A 20,735-nucleotide genomic window follows, 5' to 3' on the forward strand; every position below is an offset into this window, starting at 1 on the left:
CACATTCCTCGGGCACCTGAAAACGTGCAAGTTATTTTAGGGCTCGTGTTGCTTATTGATGAGCGGGGAGTGTTTAAACCACTTCTACTCTGATCTGGCTTTAATGGTGACTCTGCGTGGCAAGCAGCTGGATGCTCTGGAAGCTCGGTGATGTAGAGAAGCCCCTGTAGTGAACTCTCACCACAGCCCGACACCAGACGCTTTCTTCTCTGTCCGCGGGACGTTTTTCCCTAAAATCGAGCGCTCTTTTTATTTGATCACCCATCTCGTTATCATTCCCCGCCGGTCCCTTAAGGAACTCCCGGCGCTCCGGGCGCACTCCCGTTGTTCTAAGCTTTTGGATTCACCCCATGACTCTTGTGCCGACATCGTCGTGAAGCAGAAGCAATCGGTTTGACGTTAGAGGTCTGCAATTAAGCAACACTCCGTGGATCAAGACACAGATCGTTTGGGAACATGGAAAACAGTCCTGGTGGTGAGTACAATTTATCCCTATAATTATTATTTTTTTTAGAATGAATGTAGCGCTGCCTATTGGCGCATCTGTCAGTAGATACTGAACCCGCCAATGCACGCAAGCGCGGAAATGAAACTGAAGCATGTGGTGAGATTATATTCCGGTTCACAGTACAATTATTTTAATACCTACAATTATTTTAATGCTTTCTAAGAGCTTGGACTGTTGTTTTAAAGCTGGCGTGCAAATTCAGTTTGGAAATTGCGACCGAATGCGTGCCCACGATGGCGCGCAGCCAGCTGCCGGGGAGCTGCAGACAGCTCGGAGTTGCGTGAGGGAAGTCCTCTGCGGCGGACTTCCGATTCTCCCCCCATGTAAACAATCTCACGCGAAGCGCGACCCAGATCGACCCTGGCTGGGCACCTTCCCGACCTCCCCCCCCCCCCCCGGTATAGTCATGCCATCCTCCCCCCGTGTCCTTTCGTTAGGAGCTGGCTCCTGTCGCAACCTGTGAATGGTCGAACCTCAGCTGTTTATGGCATCGCACCTTTTTTTTTGTGTGTGCTTGAAACATGTGAGTAGGTTAGTCATGGTTGTCAAGGACTGGTCACGCCCACTGAGTCAAAACAAGTCACGGTGCCATATTTTCCACCCATGCGCTCACTAGTCTCCGGAAGACGGAGAAAACATTTAGTTCTGCCAAGAGCTTGAACTGTGGTGGTCTAAATATGGGCGGTGATGATGCTGAGGAGGAGGAGGAGGAGGAGGAGGAGGGCGACTCACGCATCCCAACCGCAGTTAAAGTCTGAGGAGTCGCGGAATGTTCATTTTGACATGCAGGCAACATTTTTGTGCCTTTATGTGATCTGAATATCAGCAATGATATTAATGTCGCCATCCATAAATGAACACCGATAAACGAAGTCATTATATCTGAAATTTAATCTAAAACATAATTTAAAAAAAAGATTTGCCATGCAATCATTTATCAGTCATTAATCTTTTGAAATCGTCTTTTAATTCCAGTCGATCCACCGCAGCCAACAGCATAGATAAAAACGTCCTTGGTCGGTATGTGGTCGTGTTTAATTAATTTATTTTAGTTTTTCTTGTTAATCTCCCCGCCCCAGTGCATGCTGGGTAGGATTAATCCTCATAATGTTGCGAATCATGCGCCTGGTTTTGAATCCGCAGTCATTTACCCAGCCCGCGACCTCGACAGCACGTGTACACGGCCTTGGTGTCCACGTGCACCCCGCCCCTCTCCAGTCACTCCCCTGCGCCGCGCGCTCTCACGCTGCGCGCGCTCCTCTCGCACGGGGATTCCTCTATGATTGTTGATATGGTCAGTGGGTCACAAAGGTTTATCTCGCTGCGATTTGCCAAGCAGATCGGAAATAAGTCTGTACACGTGATGTTCGCCACGTGGAGTTGGCGCCTTTAAACGTGGACACGCGGAGGGTTGTGTTGCTGTCCACCAGCTGCCTCTGACACACAAATCGAGTAATGTTGGTGGAACAAACAATAAACGAACTGTTTATTGTTCCTCTGAGCTGCGGTGTCATGTGGAGACACTTTTTTTTATTTTTAACACAGCTGGATTGAACTTTGTGTAAATTCTAATTCATTTTATGAACTCAAAATTAGAATTCCAATTTCCCCCATTGCCAGTAATGAGCTTATTACTGGCAATGGGGGAAATTGGAATTCTAATTTTGAGTTCATGAAATGAATTAGAATTTGCTAAAATGGGTATCTGTGACATCATGGTTCTATTTTACTTTGAATAGAGCAGCTGGATGGGATCAGTGAACTGGCTAAATGCTCGGTTTTGTTTGGATGACATGTATCCTTTCTTTTGTATTATAACATGCGTGTTTTGTCCTTTCCCCTCTTTAAAAAAAAAACCTCATATCGTCACATTATCCTGACGCTGCTCGCGTGGGCTGCACAAGTAGACACGTGGAGGAAAGTGTACTGTCCGTGTACAGTTGTTAAAGTTCACATGTAAGAAGACAGATTAGGTTTTTTGGGTGGGGCGGGGGGGGGGTGGTTATTGGCATCATGTCTGTACAGTTTGCTGACAGGCACGCACGCACGCACGCATGCAAACCCACACGGGGAAAGAACACAAGAAGGAAAGAGGTGGGGCCTTTGTGTTTATACTGTAGTTCCTATAAGTCCGTGTGTACCCGCAGGTCACGTGCTCGAACCTGTGCCGGATGATCTTTCCAGTCCAAGAGATTCCAGGAAGCAGTTACTCGACAGGATAGGGAGCGATTGTTTTCAACACCGGAGGGGGCGGGGCCAGATGAGTGCGGGGGGCGTGGCTCTCCTCGGTCGGCAGGGTGTGACTCTGTCCTCGGCAGGTCACACACGAGCGTTTATCCGTTCGGAATCAACGCGCGCAACAGGAAGCGGCGGGCGAGGCACGTGCAACGTTCGAGCGCGTGCTGGAGTGACAGTGACACGGGTGCTGCCGGCGCGCGCTAAAGCAGTCAGGTCACTGGAGTACAGCGCGGTTCTGCGTCGACACGTGTGAGCGCAGGAGTTAAAGGAGGCAGTTGGAGCTCAACAGGAACTCAGCACGTGTGGTCTGAAGGAGAGAGAGCTCCAGAGAGACTAGGGAGGATCTCTGCGGATGATTTAAAGCGCAAACAGCGGCGAGGAAGGTCGAAACGCCGCAGTTTCAATCGATTGTGGTTGGGCTTCTGGTGTTGGCTTATTTAGTCCAATTTTCGTCTGCGTACATGCTGACCCCCTTTATAACCATGATCTCCGCAGATGTGCGTGGCAACGTGCTTGTGACACCATGAACAAATTAGAACAAAACAAGTGATAAATCCCATAATTACTATTGTTGTTTCCACTGTTATGTGAAATAATCAGATTACCCAACCACAATAATTGAGTGTCAAAATGGTGGCATGGTCCTTTGCACAGGTTGTGTTGTACTGTCACCGTGCCCTGCTCGCCTCCCTCCAACACCACAGTAGTCAGAGCAACCCTCCCCCCCCCCTCCTTCCAAACGTGATCAGCCTGTTATTGCTGCTGTTGTCTACACGGGACTGCGCAAAGAGCCTTGTGAGTCGGGCGGGAACTGTGTCAAGAGTCCATGTGAGCTCCCAGTCAGGTGGCTGGCGGACGGATGGGTCTGCCGCAGGCCCACAGCCAAGGCAGGCGGGGAGGCAGGAGGAGAAGAGAGGGAGGGAGGGACAGAGGGGAGGGAGAGGCTGGATGCTCCAAGCAAATCAGGCAGGGAGCTGGCAGTCTCAGCACGCACGTGTTTCATCTTGTAGAAAGAACCCTGTCTGCAAAACAGGGGGAGGAGGGAGGCTGATGTGTGCCCTGCTGGGGGGGTAATGGGACATTTCCTATTTAATGTGACAGCTCCAACCAAAGCTCTGTCTGTACCCTCAGTCCTTTATTCTGTATTGAAGTAATTTAGCATGTTAGTCTGCTACGCTAAGATGATTTTTTTTAGTAATTATGGAGCAGTCATTTTGCCTGTTTGCCATTTTGTGCATCCTACAATTATAATTTAGTGTGATACAATATCGCAGTGTAGGTTCGTTCTACTTTATGGGAAACTGACCTGTTTGCTGCAGGTGGTTCGGGCTGCATATATTTACATAAAAATGAGCTTTCAGTATCATTGAACACACCCAACGAACTGACCTGAGAGGGACTTTGTTTCGTTTAACTGAAATTTTAAATCCAGGTCAGGCTTGTTGTTGCTCTAGCTCTGGGTTTCTTCCAGAAATAACAGATCAGATTACTATTGTTGCTGGATGATTGTGGTGTTTTGGGTTACATGAGAGCGTTGCTCAACACATTACGCACGCCCAGCGTGTGGGTGTCGGCTCTTCCGAAGAACTCGGGACTGATTTTTAAAAAATGCGTCACTCCCTCTTTTCACAGGTGGTGTCATCCTGTATGCCGGTTCATCCGGCAGCGCCAGCCCCAGTCCTGGCAGTCCTTCCAGCGGATACCAGACGCAGTCGCCCTCCTCTCACTCGCAGCCCTCATCGCCAGAGGGCGTGTCCTTTCAGGAAATTGGGCCCCTAAAACAGAGAGGAGAGCCAGGGGGTGGAAATCCTTCTCCACGAATGGTTTTCCAGTTTCCCGAAGTAAACAACGCTCCTGTTGCCCAAATAACAACAGTATCATCGGCGACCTACAACCACCCCACAGTCGCCAAGAGACCTTGCGGTCTTACAGGCACATTCACCAGTAAGTGCCAGTTTACATCCCTCTTTCCCTTTGTCCTCCTTGTTTGCCAGCCCATTGTTATTCTCCTCTTCTCTCTGATGATGCTGATTGCTTGTCCTTTTCCTCAGAGACCGGAGGTATGGTACTCCTGTGTAAGGTGTGCGGAGACATTGCATCTGGGTTCCATTATGGTGTGCACGCCTGCGAAGGCTGCAAGGTAAGGACGAGCTCAAAAGCACCATTATATCACGTCGCAGGCACGCAAAGAGACACCATTCAGAGCCTTCCCATTCTTTCTGCAGGGCTTTTTCAGACGCAGCATCCAGCAGAATATCCACTACAAGATGTGCGTCAAGAATGAGAAGTGTCTCATCATGCGCATGAACAGAAACCGGTGTCAGCACTGCCGCTTCAAAAAGTGTCTCGCTGTTGGAATGTCAAGAGATGGTAAGAGACACTCGACGTCTTTGAGGAAGAAATGGAGCCTGGCAGCGAAGCAGCCAATATCATTTTCTCTTTATCGTCCTCCTTCTCCTTCCTGTCCTTTTGTCTGTCCCCCCACCACCCAACATCCGCCAGCTCCCCTGCTGCCTGATTTATGGCACGAGGAGCTCGACGGTCCCGCTCTTCATCAGTCACGGGAAAAACAGAGACAAATACGGGTTATTTCAGGAAATGGGGCACAGTGTTATTGATTACTGCGGGCGTTCTGCAAGGTGTACGCTCATAAAACCTGGCTTTTACAGTCATAATCTTATTCCATCCCATTAATCATGAAAACCTGCAGTACTGGAATTAAATCCCAACTAACGTTTGCGTACTTAATCAGCTTTACTGATTTATTTCCCCGCAGGACTCTTTTCAACCAACCTGTAATAAATCATCTTTTCTTTTTTAATGGCAGGAACATTTTTAGCTGACCCTAAACTGCAAATACAGTAGAAAAACAAATCACCTGCTAATACATCGGATTCCAGCAAAGAAACTGCGATCATTTTCAGACAAATGACATAAATAGAAAGAAATCAATATGTTGAGCTTGTGCCTCTGCAGACTCTCCTTGAACGTGTCATTAATCTCATGTCATCCACCTTAATCCGGGCCGGCCGTCCTGCCTCTCCTGTCCTCGACTCTTGTCTTGACCTTTGTCTGTCTCGACACTTTGTTAATGACATCGTGTGCATCGTCTCTTTTGACCCACTGACCCAGTTACACCGAAAAAGAGCGAGGCAGAGCTCAAATACAAGATAAATGGGAAGCGAGGGGGGAGGTAATATAGCACAGGGAATCTATAAATAGGGATGTCAGTGGAGATGCTGAATTAGAAAAGGGGGAGGGAGGAGAGAAAAGGCTGGAAAGGAGGATGAGCAGCACCAGTGAGGTGAAGGTTTTAGGGCCAGTTAAAGAGTTTAAAGATGCAAAGGAGCAACACAAACAACGTTTCTCTGTTTTTATAGAGGGTTTCGTGCAAAATATCAGATTTCTGCACCTGTAAAATAATTAGATATGAGGTGATGATGATGAATGCTAACGGCCGATGCCTCCTCTTTCTGTCCTCAGCTGTGCGTTTTGGGCGTATCCCTAAACGAGAGAAGCAGAGGCTGCTGGACGAGATGCAGAGCTACATGAACAGCCTCAATGAGTCGGCGCCCGTCGACATGGAGATGTCGCCTCCCTCTGACGCCCCGTGCAGTCCGGAGACCCTGACAAACGAAGGAGCGGCCCCGATGCCACCGTCTTACTCCAGCAGCTTAATGAACAGTGACGAGAAGCTGCTCAAGATGGCTGGCGGCAACGCCAACGCGATGTCTTTCCAAAACGGCTCAGTGCAGGAAGCCGCCATCTCGCACTCCGCTGCGCAGACCCAGACGGAGCAGGACAACATGACGTCGGGCTACTCCGGACAGTCAAACTGCCCAGTGGACCACAACAATGACAACAATGCTAACACCAAGGTTGACAACAACAAGTACACCTTCCATTCCAATCAAAACCAGTGTCCCTTTAGTGGCGCCCTATCACCTCAGTCCAGTTCGATCAGCCAGAACAGTTTCTCAGCCAGGGAGTCCCACAACCAAAGTCCTTGCCCCTGGAAACTAAACGGAGGCGCCAAAGTGCTGGTGAGACCTTTGTTACCAAGCTAATGAATGACTGCCTGTCCAAAAGAAAGTGCACCTTTTCTTAATGTCACCTCTCCCACCCAGGCGTGTCCGCTCAATGCTTGTCCGGTTGCACCGGCCAGCCGATCCAGTCAGGAGGTGTGGGATTCTTTCTCCCAGTGCTTCACCCCCGCGGTCAGAGAAGTCGTGGAATTTGCAAAGAGCATCCCAGGCTTCCAGAGCCTCAGCCAGCACGACCAGGTCATGCTGCTGAAATCCGGCACCTTCCAGGTACCTTTGAATCCCTGCTGATTTTCCTCATCCCTGTGAGTCTTTCCGAGGCTGACCTGCTGTCTGTCCACAGGTTTTGATGGTGAGGTTCTGTTCACTGTTTGACGCCAAGGAGCGGGCGGTGACCTTCCTCAACGGGCAGACGTACTCGCTGGCATCGCTGAGGGCTCTGGGGATGGGCTCTCTGCTCGACGCCATGTTTGACTTCAGCGAGAAGCTGGGATCCATGGGCCTGGAGCCAGACGAGATGGCCCTCTTCATGGCCGTCGTGCTCGTCTCTGCCGGTAAACTCGCATTCCTACATATCTCCCACAATCCCATCTGGTCCCATTTCCTGCAAAGCTGACCTTCATTTCCCCTGTCTTGCTCCAGATCGCTCGGGCATCGTGGATGTGGGAGCTGTGGAGCAGCTGCAGGAGAACCTAATAAAGGCCCTGCGCTCCCTCATCACCAGCCGCCGCCCAGATGACAGCACCCTCTTCCCCAAGCTGCTGCTGCGTCTGCCGGACCTGAGAACCCTCAACAACCATCATTCTGACAAACTCTTGGCCTTCCGTATCGACCCTTGAGTCTGGCGCAGGAGCCGACTGAGGTGCATGCTGTGACGGTGACGCCCCTCCGCTCGACCCCCGTGCATGGGTGTTCTGTCACATCCGCTACACAATGAGCATTTTCTGCAGCGCCAGTTGTGACACCGAGATTGCGAAAAAAGGCCGTCATGAATGTGGACAGAGCGACGGGGCGGGGAGGGGTGCACAAACTGGTTCCTCACCCAGCTGTTTTCAGGGTGGCTACACACAGAACTGTAGGAACACAGACCATGGTCTTCCTGGTTCCTCAAAATCAACACGAGACCACCGAGTCATTCTTCTACCCTAAAAAGACGGTTCTCCGTTCCGAAAGCCCCCTAAAAGAAGAGGCTGCTGCGCCCCCTATATCTCCCTGTGCCCCACTGAACAGAAGGGTGCACACACACATACACATACACACACACACTCCAAGCAACTGTTTACCTTCCATGATTTCTTACAATCAAATGATGCTGTAGTTTATCGCACTTCCATACATCAAGAAAATCAACGCTAACATAGCAATAGAAAGATACCAGACACAGTTGGGGAGTGAACTCCCTGTCGAATCAATATAAGCTATTTTCACATCATTAAGTGGGAAATGTTTATGAAAAATCACACATTTGTGACTGAGAAATGTAACACTTTTTTTTTTTTGAGGGGAAAAAAAATTGAGATGAGTCGAAGTTTAGTTGTTTTTTTTTACCTGGTTATCAGGAAGATGTCTTGGGGGGGATTGATGTAAATTTTGTAAATAACTCTTGTTAGTTTGCAGACTCTTGGATATGTAAATGAAATTCGTATTGTAATTATTGTATGATGATGTCACTAATAACGGATTGCTCTGGAACGTGCGCTCTGAGTATAAGATTTTTATTTGATGATATATCATTAAAATATACGTACCAACTGAATTGCCTTGTCAATATTTTATAAATGTTTTATGATTACACCATAGAACTCGATTATTAAATAAGATTGCATATCATTATTTGTCTCGTTCTTGGAATTTCCTGCTTTGTGTGGTTGTCATCAGTGTTGCCTTGACACACTGTGGAGCCGTAGCCTAGCAACAGCAGCAATGGTGCTCGGAACTGAGAGCCATTAGAGGCTTTTTCCTCCTCTCATCCAACATGAAACAACACTTTTAGAAGTGTGCGTGACAACCATTAAATGAGAGTTTAATGAGGACGGCTCTGGATAAGTCCCTCATACTGACAAAAATACAGATTTGAAGGCTTTTTCAGTTGAGATGCGATCTGGCATATGCAAATGTGAGATTAGGACGAAACACTTGGAACACAAAAGGTTCCAGACAGCACAATAATCCCTCCATTATGTTTTGACTAAAGTCTACTGGAAGGTCTGGGAAAGTGCTCTTGTATGGAGAGCATTTTCCATAAACAGCAGCTCTGGTCTCAGGAGATCTCCACGTCTGCCGCTGTAATTTATGTACCGATGCCTCATTTCTGTCAAAAAAAAACAAGCGTTTTGCTGAGAGAAGAATAAAAGCAGTTCCGCCTAAAATGATAATTCCAAATTTTAATTCTTCAGCGCATAACTGGCGTTTTTACTACTATTTGCCAAACATTTTATTACAAATAAATAGATTCCTTCTGCATAAAAAGAGCGTCGGTCAATAAGAACTGGTGTCTCGGTCACGTCCAGCAGGAGCGCCAGTCAGTTCTAGAGCTCACGTTATGGTGCGCTGACGCCCCCGCCTGGTCAAACTGAGAACAGCAGAAAAAGAAGCTCCGACATCAACGTGTAGAACAGGGGTCGGAAACCCGCGGCGCTAGAGCTCTTTAGCGCCGCCCTAGTGGCTCCCTGGAGCTTTTTCAAAAATATCAAAATGGAAAAAGATGGCGTGGATATATGTGTTGTTTTAATGTGATTTCTGTAGGAGGAAAAACATGACAAACATTCTTAGAAAATTCCAATGCTGTAAATATGTGTATAATAAATATTTAATTCCAACATCTCATGGAAGTTAAACTTGAAGCACCATTTTACAGCAGAGTGGTCACGTGGTGCGTCATTCTCTCCAGAATGCGCTGCAGGGAAAATAAACATTTAATCATGAATGCTCATTATGTATCTGCAGCCTACTTATCATTTTGATAGTCGGCTAATATAGCTAATATAGACACTTACAGCATGTGTTGCCTTCATAATACGGCTTATAAAAGGCTTTTAATTGTTAGCGGCTCCAGACAGATTTTTTTTGTTGTTGTTTATTGGTCCAATATGGCTCATCCAACATTTTGGGTTGCTGACCCCTGGTGTAGAACAACATGCATGGGATCCTAATTTTTGCAGACTCACAAAAACTTTAGGTGCTGCAAATGAATAACTAAATGTCTATGTGCAAACCTTTTTGGGGCGTTTTATGGCCCCTGACCTATTAGTCTCTATTAGTCCCTATTAGACCTATTGCGTGTCTAAAACTGGCAAATAAAAACAGTGATTTAAAAATGCTGTCAGAAATCATAAGTTCTCACTCAGACATCAGCACTGGCGAGATGTTGGTAGTGTCGTTTGAGAGTTTTAATCTGGTAAAATGAGGAGCCGGGTTGATTAATCCAGGTCGTGGAAAAACTGTTCTACATATGGTTGTGTTTTCGTCCTTATTCGTTGGATCCTTCTGGTAAATCTTATTGTTACTGCTTTTATGTGATTACGTGTGCCTTAAATAATGTTCTTAACTTCAAGCTTCTTACGGAGAGTTACTAAAATTGTCTCTTACACAAAAAAGATGACGTCATGGTTCACCGTGGCCTTACCAACGATATTTGAGGTTTATTGTATAGATATATAGCGTGTGTGAAATCATTTGCTATTTATTTGTTGACAATAGTGTATGAATTGACGATCAAAGATATGACGATTTTTTTAGTCTACAAAAACATCCGGTTAACATCTGGAGTGTTTGATATCAGTACCACTTCATATTTGTTAATATTATCAATTAAACTCACAAGAAAAACTCTTGTTTCCTCCCCAAAGTAGGGTCAAAAGTTATGCAATGCATGTGTAATTCAGATATATGAGGCTCAGTCTTCTGAATCTTTCTAGTGAGTACTAGGATGATTAACTGTCCCGGGACGCTGCTGAGACGGTCGTCGAGGACACCCCCGCTGAGGAGCAGAAGTGGTACGGTCCGACTGTGTAGTCAAGGATTTAGGAGTATGGGACGAGCTCATTAGGCTGATGGCAGGGGTGGCGGGGGATCAGGGTTAGGGGGAGATTAACCACACAGAGGCCTATAAAGCTTTGGTGTAATCCTCACACTGCAGACAAATTTAGAGCGACAGATATTCTACATATCTCAGCTCTGTCAGTCGACTTTACAAACCCCAGTAAACAAGAGGAAGAGGAGCTGGGACTTACTGTTTTCATTTCTGTACTGAAGATTTCTTCCTTCTCATCATCGCCATCAGCAGCAGCAGCAGCAGCAGCCCAGAGGCAAACTAATAATAATAATAATAATGAAAAAGGGAAAGGTATGTTTTGTTTGTGATATTCTCCTTAATATATTCACACCAGTGTTTCAATGGTACCATTTTAAAAACTTTTTTTTTTTGCTGTCTTGTATGTTTTATAAAAAGTGTTGTTGAATCTCTCACACATTAAAATGCTTCCATCTTCAGCTAAACTAAAGATAGATTAGGAACAAGAATGTGGTCTTTGTGAAATTATACCTTTTACTTAAACTTATCCCTAATATTTCCATTCCCCTTAAATGGGGATTTTCCACATCAGCTGTGAAAAGGTGGAGGTCCATCACATCCACTCTAATCCTCTCAGACACATTGTAGGATAGAGAAAAGCATCAAAATGTGCCACAGATTCCTCGATGAAGGTTTGATTTCTGGACTAACGGGCGTTTCCCATCAGCAGGTCAACGATGACAACGAACCCCCGACCTATCAAGAGGCCACCGCAGGTAAAGTGTTCATTTAGAACACACTCAAAACACACAAAAAAAGCCTGCTGCATTCAGGTCAAACTCCTCCTCCACGCTGACCCTTTTGTCTCCGGTTAAAGGCTACGACGACATGGAGGCCCAGTTCGCCTGGGATGACAAGACCATCAGACAGACCTTCATCAGGAAGGTACGAGGAAGACAGAGAACACCCGACCCGTTAACGACGCCGTTCTGACAGCATGTTCCTCCTCCCACAGGTCTACGCCATCCTCCTGGTGCAGCTGCTGGTCACGGTCGGCATCGTGGCGCTCTTCTCCTTCTGGTAACTCTATTTTGAAAGAACTCGTTTATTCTTTTATCCTGGTTGAAACAGTCATTTGAATCCTTTTGCATCTGCAGTGCTCCTGTGAGGTTCTACATCCAGACCCACCCTGGCCTCTACATGGCGTCTTAGTGAGTGGAATCTCAGCCGAAATGCAACGTCACCACGGTTTTTAGTCCTTTATGACGTTTGATCTCCTGATCTGATTGCAGCCTCATGTTCTTTGCAACCTATATCGCGCTGTCCTGCTGTGGAGAGCTGAGGTGAACCTGCCTTCCATCCTGAATTACACAACTATGCCTCTTCGGTTGATATTTAGTCTGGTAATATACGTTATTTTTATCATCCTTTCATCCAAACAGGAGGCAGTTTCCATGGAATATCATTTTGCTGGTTCTCTTTGTAAGTACCCACCCCTCTCATGCGAAGGTTAAACCATCTTAGGCTTCCATCGGGGTCACATTTGTTTTTGCTGTCTGTTCAGACCCTGAGCATGGCCTTCATGATGGGATTTGTGTCGAGGTAGGTACGGATTGTGACGTAACCCCTGCCGTCCTGGAACGGAGCGTTGACAGGGATCCTCTCCTTTCAGCTTTTACAACACCAAATCGGTGGTTCTGTGTTTGGGGATCACGTCTCTGGTGTGTCTTTCTGTCACCATCTTCAGCTTCCAGAGCAAGGTGAGGGCAGGGGCACGCAGGCATCCTGCTGTCCTTTGGCAAAACTAAAGCCGTGCGTTAATCTGCCGCAGGTCGACGTCACGTCCTACCAGGGCGTCCTCTTCTCCTTGTGCATGGTCCTGCTCCTCTGTGCCATCACCATCTCCATCGTGGTCCCGTTCGGCTACGTAAGCTCACCTCTGCAGTCTAAAATAGACGTGATTAATGACTTAAACAACCCCAGCAGAAGGATTAGCGTTGCTCATTTAGCATGCTGCTATCCTTCCTGAACGCATTTGCGTATTCATTGCAGGTTCCCTGGTTACACGCCACGTATGCTGTCCTGGGGGCCATCCTTTTCACCCTGGTAGGAGCCAAACACCCGCCATCTGTCATTCCCCGCGCTTGTTTTTGTGGCTCACTCGTCATTCCCTCTGCAGTTCCTGGCGTTCGACACTCAGATGCTGCTGGGGAACAAGCGTTACACCATAAGCCCGGAGGAATACATATTTGCCACCCTCAGCATCTACCTGGACATCGTCTACCTGTTCAGCTTCCTGCTGCAGATCATGGGAGGAGGACGGGATTAACGCCGCCGTACAGCTGATCCGCCATCCCAGGTGTCCCTGACGGCGTCATGTTTGGTGAAGCGCTGCAGTGATTTCTATTGTTGCTGGTTATTTAATTCCATCCATGAACACAACCGCTCTGCTGATTCTGTCCCTCTGTCACATGGACATTCAGCCATTTTGGTTCCTGCACCTCGCCCTCCTACAGTGTGTTTCTAATGGAACAGGTGGTTCATGATATCTTTGAGGTCTGTGATGGTACAGAGGGGAAAGTGGGTCATAAATGGTCAAAAATGCACACAAACCCTATATGGCAACATCTCCTACCTACGTTACACCAATAAGAGGACTATTGGTGCTTTAACAATAAGGACAACAAGGTATTTATTTGAAGAAACATCATTAATGCAACAAAATATTAGAGCAGTTCTGTAACAGTAGGGATTTATTACATTGAACTGATTGTTTAAAATCATGCCTGGACTACAGCAAAAACACAGAATTTTCAAACCAAAAACACTATTTGGTGTTTTCCAGCAGCTGCTTGTGCTCTAGTCTGTTTCATTCTCGTTCTCAGTGCTCGTCCCAATGAGCTGGTTTTTATTGTAGTTTATGGGGGATGCTGGTTTTATACTCTCAGATGTGTGTAAGCCTGGAGAAATCTTTCATACGAGACATCCAACCAAAATATTTTGTTTATGTTTATGTGTGAGTGAGTGAGTGAGTGAGCGAGTGAGTGAGTGAGTGAGCGAGTGAGTGAGTGAGTGAGTGAGTGAGTGAGTGAGAGAGAGAGAGAGAGAGAGAGCTTCCATTTTCACTCCGATGTCAAATTCTGTTCTATTTTATCACAGCCACATAGTGAAGAGTGCGTGTATATTATTAGCTCTTAGACCTAAGTTGCAACTAAAATTGTGACTTTAATGTGGCCTTTATGGGATTAACTAAATACCTTTATTTATTATTACTATTATTATAAAATTTTTGAATGTGTAATAAAGATGTGTTCACTGACCATTCAAATAAAATAATCGTGGCAAATTCTGATGTTCTTATGAAATGTTAAATGTTACGGATCAACTGTAAAGACAAAGATGTTGTATCCAGCCAGCATTTAGGATCTACCACTAAAGAATAGTTTAGTAAAAAGTAGCATTTAAAAACAGTCATTTTATACTTTCATTTTTTAGAAATATATATTGAATTATCACCTGTGTTACGTACTCAACAATAACTTCAATGCAGCGTTATTTTAATGAATGAGTTTGATTAACAATATTATTATAAAGGCATAAAAAGAGTAATGAACTTACTCTGACTGAATTTTTGTAATCAGTTTTTAAAGATTTAATTCCTAATGACTGACACCCTCAGCACTTCTAAGCATCTCATATAAAAAAAAGCATTTCTCTGGTGTGTTTGCAATTCTTTATGTCACATAAAAATAAAGAAATTGCTGCGTAGAGACTTTCCTGTCTGAGCTGCTGAAGATTTAAACCCCTCGGAGTGTGTAACCGAATTCTGGCACCCCTGGAATCATCTTACGTTCAATGCTATGTTCATAAAAGCAATAAGGTAACAGAATAAAATAAAGAATTACCCAGTCATTGAAACGAGACTTTTTATTAAAAAAAGGGGAAAAAAATTGACATATTCAAATTCAAAGAGAAATTTCAGAAAGAGGAGAACTTTTACCTCAATCAATTAAAAAAAACAACAAAAGAAAAACAAACAAGTTTCAGACAAATTAGCAACTCTGGCACAGAAAGACAAACGTAGCCGAGTGGCTTTGCAAAATAACCAAATATCAAAACCTCTTTCCTCTTAACAAAACTGTACAAAATGAGTTCTTGTATAAATAAGAAAACGGTTCCCCAGCAGGTCCTGAGGTGAACCCACCGGATTCTCACACTTTTTAGAACTGACCTGTACTTGGTTCGTACGGTTTCATCCGCCGTTATTAGCTGAAACAACATCAGAGTAAACAATTGCATCATTCCATGACGTTTCTCTGCATGACTCAAATAAAGATGAACGGCCACAGTTTGAAAATCCAGACTGGCCCACCTCAGGGGTCCCGTTTGGAGATCCCGTTTTAGCAGCAAAACATTTTGAAGCTATGAAATAAGCCATCGGTTTCAATTAAGGATGGACACAAAAGAGCATTCTCAAATTTGTGGTCAGCTAAATATAATAAGTGCAAGACTTCCGAATGTTGCGGCCTGTCTCCAGAGCGCCGGATTGACCTTCGTGTTTCCTAAAATTTAAACGTAACTTAAACCTCTGCAATTTTCCGTGAAACGAAGCAAAGAAACACTGTTGTAACGAGTCGTCATTTCATAGTTTCAAAATCCAGATTTTTTTTTCTTGTATTAAAAGTGATGGCTAATGACATGGAATATCAGTAATGTTCGGAGAACACGCGAATAATATCCATGACCTTTTCCTTCATGGTGCACTGAATGTGAAAACTTGGGTTTCGTCACGGTGGGTTCTGGACAAGCTATAAAACAAACGGACAAAAGAAAATATCCCCAAACAAAAAAAAACACACACAAGAAGAAACAAACGCAAAGGTGCCAAAGAAGAAGTGGAAGGAAATTGGACTCTATTTACAAAAGTAGCTCTCGAGTCCGAAAACGTCTCTCTTTCCATTTTCTGCCTAAAACCGGATGTGTTTGCGCGCCAACACTCGGGTTTCTCACATAGCTGCTCATCCTTATCTTTCCCTTGGAATTCCTCCTTTAGCCTATGTTCTGGTTCAGCTGAGAGCAGTTTGTGGCAGAACTGGATGCAAAAAAAAAAAAATAGACGGAAACGGGATCGAGAAGCAGAGCGTCTGACATCGTCTTGCTGGAAACCTCCTGGTGAAGCTAGCTCGGCCGTATGTACAACTTAGTGTTAATCCTATGAGAGATCAGGCAGCTTGTCTGAAATCAGAGTAAGGCTGGGCTAAAAACAGTTTTTGCAGGATCCCTAACAAGTTCTTTCAGACTTGCTTCCTCATTGAAGGCTGTAAGAATCATCTTTAATGGCACTTCCATGGTAGTGAGCAGTCCCTTGTAAAACCTTAGTTATCTACATATCTACAGGTTTCCACGTCTGTATAAATTAAAGCTCGTGAGGTTAATGGTGACAAGCACCCTGACGCAGTGTTGGAATCAACATCATGGATCAGTGTTAAATGAGGCCATTTGGTGCAACCTTTCACACTCTTATGGCTTCCTGACATACAGGCTGACCCGAGGTCTGGAACGGAGATCTGGGAAAAAGCGAGACCAACTCGGTGTGCACAATGTCAACGGCATCAGGAGGGAACAAAATTAGCATCTACACTCTACGGAAAGCTCCACGCTACAGCTAAACTCTACTTCAAAGATATATTCAACCGAAAGAAAATAAGGCAAATGAGTTTTTCAAGTGACAAAGACGAGAGAGAGAAAAAAAAGACACTGACCATTCGACACTAAAATCTAAAATCAGAACCAAATGCAGGTGACAACAGCAGCAGCATTTAAAAAAAGGACAGTCCGTCTCCATTTCCTGACGGACGAGAGACTCTCACTGTGATTGTGTTCGTTTTCCATTTGATTTCCCTCATTGATTCATTAACCTATCTTAATTTAGCCACCGCGCCGATGCTTCTGCACCACAACCGCAATGGAACCGCTTAAAACCACTTCTTGTGGACAGAAAACGGGCCCAGGACGATTCTGGGCGTGACCCTTTTGGACGCTGCGCACAAGAATTCTTATTTTGCCCGTGAAAAATCATCTTCAGCAGCCGCAGCGTTAAAAAGCCCCGTTCCCAACGATCTGAAAGCTAGAATTTAAATATAAATATCTTTGATTGTCTTTTGTTCACTAGTGTAATAATGGTTTAAAAAGAAGGAGCCGAAGGAGAATTTGGTCTAGGTGTGCGCAGCACTTACAGGAAGAAGTAGCTTTAAACGGTTTGTCTCCATCGGTTACGACGACCACACCAGACACTTTTAAATCTGTACAACCCCTCCACACACACACACACACACACGCACGCACACACATTGCTGCACACAAAACAACAGACGTCAGGAAACAAAAATAAGAGTTTGCATATTTTACATTAAAAAAAAAAAGACACATTGTGTTTTCACTCTTCCTTGAATCACCCTGAAACATCCAGAATGCATTGTTTTAAAAAATAAGAATTTGTTATATTAACGTGCACAAAAATAATGCTCTGGGTCTTTTTAATCCTCTTATTTTTTTTTTTTATATATTTTTTTTTCCTCTCGTGTTTGTTCCTTTTTACAGTTATCAAAATAGATCAAAGCCTCTGTTCCACCTTTGGTTGTTCAACTCATTGAGGGTGTGAGCAGGAAAGTGTTGAACTTTCTTTAAAAAAAAAAAGAAAACCCAAAACAAAGCAAATAAAAAAAATTTCAAAAAAAATGACACGTGCACACAAACACGCTCACACATGTTCCTTTTGTTATCCATGTTCAAGTCAGAGTGCTTGGTGATGGGATGGAGCACGGTTTAGTTCCAGCCGGGCACCGTTTGACGGCTGAGAGCTGGAAGACACACACACACACACACACACACACACACACACACACACACACACACACACTTCAGATGATGCTTGCTCTGTCACATAACAAGAATATCTTTACCAATTGAGATTTGGATTTGCTAAGTAAGCAGCAGGAAATATCCAGCAAATAGTGGAGCGATCGTAGCAGCAGGGTGCCCTTAGGAGGTCGGGAAGGTCTGGATAAGGCCCCCAGAGGGTGTTGTGTGTAGCCGCCACACACAAACGCACCTTTGGCTTTCAAGGACTGGGTGTGACAAGCAGCTTTGCTACCTAAATCAAAGCAACCCACACTGATAACAGGAGCCAGAACAATATTTAGGGCTCATCACACGTGCACAACAAAGGGTTGACTATTTTTCAGTCTCTTAAAACTACTTTCCAATGAATTAACGCCCTGGAGTCATGCCTCGAAGCTTTGAACATCCCTCTTCTTACCTTAAATTCACTTTGTGTGTTGGTATGTGTAGTTTGTGTGCTCTCCGGGGGCCTCCATGGTTACCGGCTGCTGTTGACCACCATTCTCCTAAAAGAAGATGTTTCAATGACAGTGGACGAAAAAAAAAAAGGCCAAAGTTGACTGGACTGAGCGCTCCTTACCTCTGGGACACTGGACGGAGGCACTGGGGTGAACTGTGGGATGTAGGTCCCCTGCATAGCTGTGTTGGCCGGAATATACTGTGGGTACACACAAACCTTCTTTACAAGGGGCTCTACGAAATGAGATCCCGACAGTCCTGCTAGCCGAGCTGACGAGTGCGTGAGGGTGCGATGCTACTGACCGTGCCGGTGTTGCCCAGTGACAGGTGACTTAGCTGCTGAGTAAGAGGTCCCATCATGGAAGTGGGCTGGATGGACATGGCGTGCTCCATTGTCGGTGTAAGAACTGTACCCTGTGAATGCCAAAAACATAGGTTCACTGCTCTTAAAAAGGAAACTGAACAACAAAATCCACTAGCCACTTACAGCGGGCTGCATGAGGTATGACTGGTGATGCATCCAGGATGGGTTGTGTACCTGATGATGATGAGCAATAAGCAAACAAGGCGTCAGGCAGCGGCTCCACCCACTTTCCCTTTATTTAAGCTACAAAAATGCATCGTCCATGCTGCAGACTGAGCCCTGACCTAACGTGAAGATATTGAGAGCTTCTGCATACAATAGCAACAAAAAAGCACGTTGCCAGGTAAAACCGACACCCACAATCCCACCTGGTAGGATGAAACAGGAGAATGCATGTAGGGTGAGAGGGAAGTCTGGGTGATCATTCGATTCGGAGCCAGACTGTAGGGAGAAGAGTAGAACCTACAGAGAGAGAGAGAGAGACCGAAGGAGAGAGAGAGAATAAAAATACAGGAATTCGTGAAACGATGCTACACTCCCACACAACATCCAGCAGGGGGCAGCAAACTCCCAGGATCGGAGTTTGGCGTTTAGCCTTATTTATATCAGAAGGGTTGGGACTGTTTTCAGTCAGTTCCTGTCCAAAGCTTACCCATTTTGTAAGGCTGTTGGGTCATATGCAAGCGTCATTCCTCCCTGGGAAAGAAAACAGAGGGGATTCAGAACATGTGACGTCATAATTGACTAAGGAAATCGGTTGAATTTGAGGAAGCTAAAAATGCAAAACTTTTATTTTCCCACAAGACTGACGGATATCCTGTTCAGGATATACTCATCTCACCGCATCTCCGTCTCTGGCCCAGGGTCTCCCATTCTGGAGGTATTTGCCCTGGTTCTGCCTCTTCTTCTGACCCCCGTCGGCAAACTTACATAATAAGGGCTCTGTGGGCACTGAGAAAGACGGGCAGGAAAGCATGAACAGAGAAAAATTCCACCTACGCCAACAATATTAAAGCAAACATTCCACACACCAGGCACTCCCGGTGGAGTCTTGATGAATTTGCCGTTGAAATGTTGAATTATGGCCTCGCACTTCTCTGTGGATTCCATCCTGAAAAAAACCGAAAAGCTCTAATTGAATTCGGGGGTTGCGATTGGAAAATATGAAATGCCGATTTTCTGCCCCCCCCGAGTCGCGCGACAACCCCCACCTGGCGAATCCCACCCCGCGGCTGGTCCCGTTGGCGTCTCGGAGAATGCGGGTGGAAATGACCTGACCGAAGGACTTGAGCATGCTCTCCAACTCCTGTTCATCCATGGACACTGGCAGGTTGGAGATGTACAGGTTGGTGGGGTCCTGCTCCTGTTGCTGGACAGTCAGTCACATGGAAATGCCTTTTCTTATTTATTAGAAATGAATAATTAATGAAATATAGAGCTCTTTCTGGCACAGCAGTACACATTTGCGGTGACTTAAATGTTATTGCGTAACACTCTAACATCTTTTAGTCTGTGTTTTCTTCTTTTTTATGTGGCAAACGTAATGTGCTACATTCACCTTCATGTTTTGCCAGTGTAAAAACAACATAACAATAGAATGAAGTGGGGAAAAAACCCTACAGGGATGGAGAGAACTGATGAGGCAGAGGAATAATCATCAAATCTGCATGAACGATGTGTCTCCTCTTGTTTGTAATTACCTGACCTTTCTGTCAAAAGCAAATGAGGGGGAAATGATTCCAAACCTGGGGTGTTTATGTCTTTTACAAGTACCTGGACCGACATTCCGATCTGATTTTCATCCCATTTCATATTCAACTATTACCACTTTATCAAAAGGCTGTAAAATCCATAGGCGGCTCTCCCGTGTTTGTCGTGGCTCTTGCCATGGGTGTGTCTTTTGTGTGTTTGCCGGCTCAGTGCGTGTGCGTGTGAGCTGACGTCTGACAGCGTAGGGAGGTGCAGGGAACTAAGAAAGGATTTATTTATAACTTTGCCATAGTTCCCTGACACACGCGGCTCCTCTGGGCATGCAGCCTGGGAGCCCGGGAGGTGGTCCTTTCAGGTAAAACGTGTCCTCTGGGGACAGTGCGAGGTGTGGCTGCTTCTTTTGTGCGAACTGTCAGCAGCAGCCTGATGGTAAATTCATGGAACACAGATTTTAAAGCGCAGGTCGTCTATTCTGACCTGGGCCGCTGGGAAACACCTGTG

At 45.5% G+C, this 20,735-nt stretch overlaps 3 protein-coding genes and 1 long non-coding RNA gene across 10 annotated transcripts in view; 2 read left to right on the plus strand and 2 right to left on the minus strand.

The window, feature by feature from the left end:
- Positions 1–8,545, plus strand: LOC130524379 (nuclear receptor subfamily 1 group D member 1-like). Of its 2 annotated transcripts, none has more exons than XM_057030464.1 (8): positions 1–475; positions 4,379–4,690; positions 4,798–4,886; positions 4,972–5,116; positions 6,230–6,789; positions 6,874–7,059; positions 7,133–7,343; positions 7,432–8,545. In XM_057030464.1, exons 1-8 carry the CDS (start codon positions 457–459, stop codon positions 7,626–7,628), a joined length of 1,719 nt encoding a protein of 572 aa, XP_056886444.1. In that variant the 5' UTR covers positions 1–456; the 3' UTR covers positions 7,629–8,545. The 2 variants fall into 2 exon arrangements, with proteins under 2 accessions (XP_056886444.1, XP_056886443.1); XM_057030463.1 differs by lacking the exon at positions 1–475 and adding an exon at positions 2,548–2,602.
- On the minus strand, positions 8,319–13,278 carry LOC130524387 (uncharacterized). Its single transcript, XR_008950134.1, has 3 exons — positions 13,086–13,278; positions 11,022–13,004; positions 8,319–9,528 (listed from the first exon to the last, which is right to left on the minus strand). It is a non-coding gene; the product is annotated as an uncharacterized LOC130524387 (long non-coding RNA).
- LOC130524382 (protein lifeguard 2-like) lies at positions 10,661–14,713 on the plus strand. Of its 4 annotated transcripts, none has more exons than XM_057030474.1 (12): positions 10,661–11,134; positions 11,529–11,577; positions 11,679–11,746; positions 11,817–11,881; positions 11,959–12,012; positions 12,094–12,144; positions 12,244–12,283; positions 12,366–12,403; positions 12,474–12,561; positions 12,633–12,728; positions 12,854–12,907; positions 12,981–14,713. In XM_057030474.1, exons 1-12 carry the CDS (start codon positions 11,120–11,122, stop codon positions 13,128–13,130), a joined length of 768 nt encoding a protein of 255 aa, XP_056886454.1. In that variant the 5' UTR covers positions 10,661–11,119; the 3' UTR covers positions 13,131–14,713. The 4 variants fall into 4 exon arrangements, with proteins under 4 accessions (XP_056886454.1, XP_056886455.1, XP_056886452.1 ...); XM_057030475.1 differs by having other exon boundaries at positions 11,532–11,577; XM_057030472.1 differs by having other exon boundaries at positions 12,854–14,713.
- The window catches only part of LOC130524381 (RNA-binding motif, single-stranded-interacting protein 2-like), a 20,184-nt gene continuing 14,162 nt past the window's right edge, over positions 14,714–20,735 (minus strand). For all 3 annotated transcript variants that reach the window (XM_057030469.1, XM_057030471.1, XM_057030470.1), the window contains exons 5-14: positions 19,736–19,893; positions 19,556–19,635; positions 19,366–19,475; positions 19,177–19,220; positions 18,893–18,986; positions 18,648–18,698; positions 18,464–18,574; positions 18,282–18,359; positions 18,120–18,207; positions 14,714–17,661 (exon numbers count right to left, since the gene is read on the minus strand). In XM_057030469.1, coding sequence (XP_056886449.1) covers positions 18,127–18,207; positions 18,282–18,359; positions 18,464–18,574; positions 18,648–18,698; positions 18,893–18,986; positions 19,177–19,220; positions 19,366–19,475; positions 19,556–19,635; positions 19,736–19,893 — 807 coding nt within the window. In that variant the 3' untranslated portion in view covers positions 14,714–17,661; positions 18,120–18,126. The remainder of the gene's footprint in view (positions 17,662–18,119; positions 18,208–18,281; positions 18,360–18,463; positions 18,575–18,647; positions 18,699–18,892; positions 18,987–19,176; positions 19,221–19,365; positions 19,476–19,555; positions 19,636–19,735; positions 19,894–20,735) is intronic.

Source organism: Takifugu flavidus, chromosome 4, assembly GCF_003711565.1.
Source record: "Takifugu flavidus isolate HTHZ2018 chromosome 4, ASM371156v2, whole genome shotgun sequence".
Taxonomy (NCBI): domain Eukaryota; kingdom Metazoa; phylum Chordata; class Actinopteri; order Tetraodontiformes; family Tetraodontidae; genus Takifugu; species Takifugu flavidus.